This window comes from Mus caroli, unplaced genomic scaffold (genome assembly GCF_978045245.1).
Source record: "Mus caroli unplaced genomic scaffold, Mus_caroli_1 scaffold_20, whole genome shotgun sequence".
In the NCBI taxonomy this organism is placed as follows: domain Eukaryota; kingdom Metazoa; phylum Chordata; class Mammalia; order Rodentia; family Muridae; genus Mus; species Mus caroli.
Window position 1 is genome coordinate 49,663,128 of NW_028227275.1, and position 4,667 is coordinate 49,667,794.

At 41.5% G+C, this 4,667-nt stretch overlaps 1 protein-coding gene across 1 annotated transcript; it reads left to right on the top strand.

Annotated features, from left to right (window-relative positions):
• The first annotated feature begins 869 nt into the window (after positions 1–869).
• Positions 870–1,826, top strand: LOC110286042 (olfactory receptor 10V1-like). The gene has a single exon (XM_021152493.2). It carries the CDS (start codon positions 870–872, stop codon positions 1,824–1,826), a length of 957 nt encoding a protein of 318 aa, XP_021008152.1.
• The last annotated feature ends 2,841 nt before the right edge of the window (positions 1,827–4,667 follow it).

The window sequence follows — 4,667 nt, forward strand, 5'->3', positions numbered from 1 at the left end:
ATTCTCTAGCCCATTCCTCATTTTGGTCAAGTACAGTGATAAGCCAGAGTGTAAGAGAGTTATCTGATGCAGTCTTTAGAGACTTCTAAAGGGCATGGGAAAGTTGAGCATGGATCCAAGGACAGTTGGTGAGTAGCCAGAAAGCCTTGCCTGAGTCACATCCAGAGCAGTGGGAGGATGGGCCAGTATCACTGAAACCAGAAGTGAGGAGTTTCTAACAGGTTTGAATGCAACATAGATGTTACAACTATCTGTTTGATTCAGAAATCCTTGGTGATCTTCAGGAAGATGTTCTCAAACAGTAGAGAAATTCACAACAGAATACTTGAGATAAAGGAGAGGAAATGGTTGGTATGGAAAGAGTATACAAAGATTTTGTTGTTAATTATTTATGAGAGGGTGTTTCATTTAGCTCAAGCTGCCCTTAAACTCTCTCTGTAACTGGAGAGGAGCTTAAATTCCTGATTCTCTTGTTTTGCTTCCTAAATGCTGGAATTACAGGCTTAGGTCACCACACACAGCAAAAGGCTTTGAAAGATGACATAACATTGATGCAATTGATTTATATTATGGGAAGTATATTTGCTCTAGAATGGAAAACAGGACTAGAAATAGGAAGCTGAGCAAGTACGTTATGTAGCAGGATCCCAAACAAAACAAGAGGGACTGAGAGCATTATCTGTGCAGAAAGGGTAAAACTTAGGCATATGGAAAATGTGACAGCCTCAAGGGTCAAGAGGAACTGCTATGTCAAGAGCCTATGACAATGAATAATGACAGAGTGAATAATGACAAGTGTCCTCCAGGTAGGTTCAGTCTATCCTCAGGGCTATCACCTGTGCCAGTGGCAGACCCAACGCATTAAGTTCATGGAGGAAGGAAATCAGACTGGGATGGTCCTCTTCCACTTCCGCCCCTTCTCCAAACTCCCCGAGGTGCAGATGCTGATCTTTGTGCTTTTCCTCATGATGTACCTGGTCAGCATCGGAGGAAACATGTCCATTGTCCTCACCATCTGGATCAATCGGTGTCTCCACACCCCTATGTACTTCTTCCTGGCCAACCTGGCTAGCCTGGAGATCTTCTATTCTTCTACCATAGCCCCCCTGACTCTGGCCAGCATCCTATCCACAGAGAGGACTGTGGTTTCCTTGGCAGGCTGTGGTGCCCAGATGTTCTTCTTCATCTTCCTGGGCAGTGCTGACTGTATTCTGCTGGCTGTTATGGCCTATGACCGGTTTGTGGCCATCTGTCACCCTCTGCGCTATACCCTCATCATGAGCTGGCAGTTGTGTGTCCAGCTGGCCCTGGGGTCCCTGTTGCTGGGTTTCATCTTGGCCATGCAGTTGACTGTGCTCATCTTCCAATTGCCTTTCTGTAGCAGTAAGGAAATCAGCTTGTTCTACTGTGATGTCCTCCCTGTCATGAGACTGGCATGTGCAGACACCCATGTCCATGAGGCCACTCTGTTTGTGGTCAGTGTCATTGTCCTCACCATCCCTTTCCTCCTCATCACTCTCTCCTATGTCTTCATTGTGGATGCCATTCTGAAGATCCGCTCAGCTGAGGGGAGGCACAAAGCCTTCTCTACCTGTTCTTCCCACCTGACGGTTGTCCTTCTGCAGTATGGATGCACAAGTCTCATCTACTTGTGTCCCAGCTCCAGCTACTCTCCTGAGAGGGGCCAGGTAGTATCTGTGGTTTACACCTTCATCACCCCTATGCTGAATCCTTTGATCTACAGCATGAGGAACAGAGAACTCAAGGATGCTTTGAGGAGAGTGATAATGAAATTGGTTCTGATCCAAACACAAGAAGCACTCTAGATAATCCTCTACAATATCTTGTATAGAAATTCTGAGTTGAATATACGCAATATGAAGAAGTGGGGCTTGATATACCTTTGGTTTGGTACTGTTTTAAAGATGTTTTATATTGTTCTTTTTGTTTTAAAGGCCAGTTTTCTTTCCTTATCCTCAGGTTAGTCATCTTGGGAAATGGGGATGAAAATGCTCCAAGCATTTACGTTTAAACTCTGAAATAATCATGAGGATAAAGAAATACACTAAGTGAAAAATAGTTTCTCTCTCTTTCTCTCTCTTTGATGCAAGGTTGAAATTTATTAAATATAGGAAGAAATGATATTCACAGAAAGATTTAGACAAGAGTGAAAGAGGAGTGTGGGCTTTTCAAGACAGAATTGCCAATGTACTACTTAACATTTATTTAATGTGTATGGGTGTTTTGCTTGAACAAATGTCTGCATACCATGTGCATGGTTAAACAAGTCCTGGAGGCACTGCAACTGGAGTTATAGACAGTTGTGAGCCACCATGTGTGTGCTGAAAATTGAAAGAGAAGAACATGCTTTTAACCACTGGGCCATCTCTTCAAACCCTGAAAATATATAAAAATTTTATTCTTTAATGATTTTATACATGCCTATACTCTATTTTGATCATATTCAGCCACATTACCCTCTTATATTTCTCCAGTCTCTCTGAACCCCTTATTCCCATTGAATTCGTTTCCTATATTCACTGTGTGAGTGTGTGTGTGTGTGTGTGTGTCTTTGTGTTTTTGTATAGCATTAACTTTAGTTAATGTTGCCTGTAGGAATGTGGGTGTAATTATTTACTGGACCATGAGAAACTTAGCAGTGACTACACCACTTAAGAAAAATGTCCCTGTCTGCCCTAGCAGCCATCAGCTGACAATAGCTTCTCAGATAGGAGTGGGACTTCTTATGTGCTCTCTCTACATGGTGGACTGTGTAAGGCTTGATCCTGTTCAGGTCTTGTGCAGGTAACCACAGCTCTCTGAGTTCATGAGAGCTACAGCCATGTCATGACATATCTAGAAGACAAGTATTTCAGAGCCCTCCTCCCCATCCTGCTGTTTGTTTGTTTTTTGTTTTTGTTTTTGTTTTTGTTTTTTTTGTTTTTTTGTTTTTCAAGACAGGGTTTCTCTGTAGCCCTGGCTGTCCTGGAACTCACTTTGTAGACCAGGCTGTCTTCGAACTCTAGAAATCTGCCTGCCTCTGCCTCCCAAGTGCTGGGATTAAAGGTGTGCACCACCACGCCCGGCCCTGCTATTTTTTAATGTTCTTTCTGCCTCTTCTTTCAGGATGTTCCCTGAGCCTTGATATTTAAATAGAAATATAGTAACGTTATTACTACTTTCCAAGACATCCTGTGTTACCTCTGTGTCTTACTCTGGACTTTTCATTAGATATAGTTTTTAGATTGTTAGCATTCTTCAACACTGTGCCTCTGGAAAGGGTTGAAGCCACAACAAGAGAAGACCAAAATTGAGAACATTCCAGTGTTGGTGCAAATTTAATAGTGGCAGGTTTTTCTCTAAGCCAGCTGCTATCTTCCTAATAATTGAAACAGATTATTAGATTTATTTAACAAGCTTTAAGGCACAATAACTGAGCAGCTATCGATCTATTCTAATCCTCTAAAGTAATCTAGTTAGTTTCTATTAAAAACTCCCAAGATACTTGCATTTTAGTATTGATCTGGCTCTCTGCTCCATGTGTGTTCTCATGGTGACATCTGGTCCCTCACCTTGTAGCAAATTCTTTCTTCTCCCCTCTCACTACCTTTTCCCTGGCTGGAATCAGAAGTCCTGTCCTATTACCTCCTCTGCCAAGTCATTGGCTGACCAGCTTTTTAGTAACCAATCAGAGATAAGTGGGGAGTAATGTTTACACAGCATTGTGACAGGAGTTTCTTACAATAAGCATTACAATTGCAAGCAAATATATAGGGCACCAGAAATCGGCATTTGAATAACACAAGAATAATCTTTACACAATGCACGATAACATTATGCCAACATTCCAATCTCTGTAATGACCCCTATTATGTAAATTTGGAATTTTAAAATTATTAATATTTCCTCCTAATTACTTTTCATGGAAAAGATTCTAGGGAAAACTCTGGAGTTCAATTTCTGTTCTATTTACTTTATTGGAGACTACACACATTCATCTAAATTTGTTTCTACAATTATGAATACCGTCATTTAAGTCAGTCTCCCTCTTTCACTCTTCCTGTCTCTCCCTTCCCCCACCCCTCCCTCCAACCCCTGCCTCCTCCTCCTCTTCTTATTCCTCTTCCTCTTCGTGTTTATCACTAGCTAGTTTTCAGTTGATACCTGCCGCAGTCCCTCTATTTCCCTGTGCCTGCGTAAAAACGAGTCTCTCGAGCAGATGGGCAAAGAGTCGGATGGGGTGACAGACAGATACACACACACAAGAGAGGTGTTGAATCTGAATGTAATTCTCTGGTAAAACATGAGACTATTATATTACAGTGAATTATCAGGAGCTACAAATCACAAGTAAGACAAGGTACACTGAAATTTACCAGATACAACAGAAAAGAATTTGCAGGAACTAGTTAAATGTTTACATTAGGGATAACAAGCCCTGCCTGGGAAAAGCCTAATGCCAGGCAGGAATTTCACACTTTAGAGTTAATAGCACCAGGGGGTTTAACTCTTTGACAGGCCTCAAGATTAATGGGGTATCACAGAGCTCTAAATTCTAGGTCTTGTAAAACTTTATCTTGTCTGGAGACTTTCTTACTTATCAGGATAGTATATTAACTCACTCCTGACATGGAATGTAACTTGTAGTAAAGATTTCTATCTCAGTG

Excerpts from the sequence above, each read along its gene's own strand:
- LOC110286042 (XM_021152493.2), top strand. The coding sequence starts at position 870 with ATGGAGGAAGGAAATCAGACTGGGATGGTCCTCTTCCACTTCCGCCCC.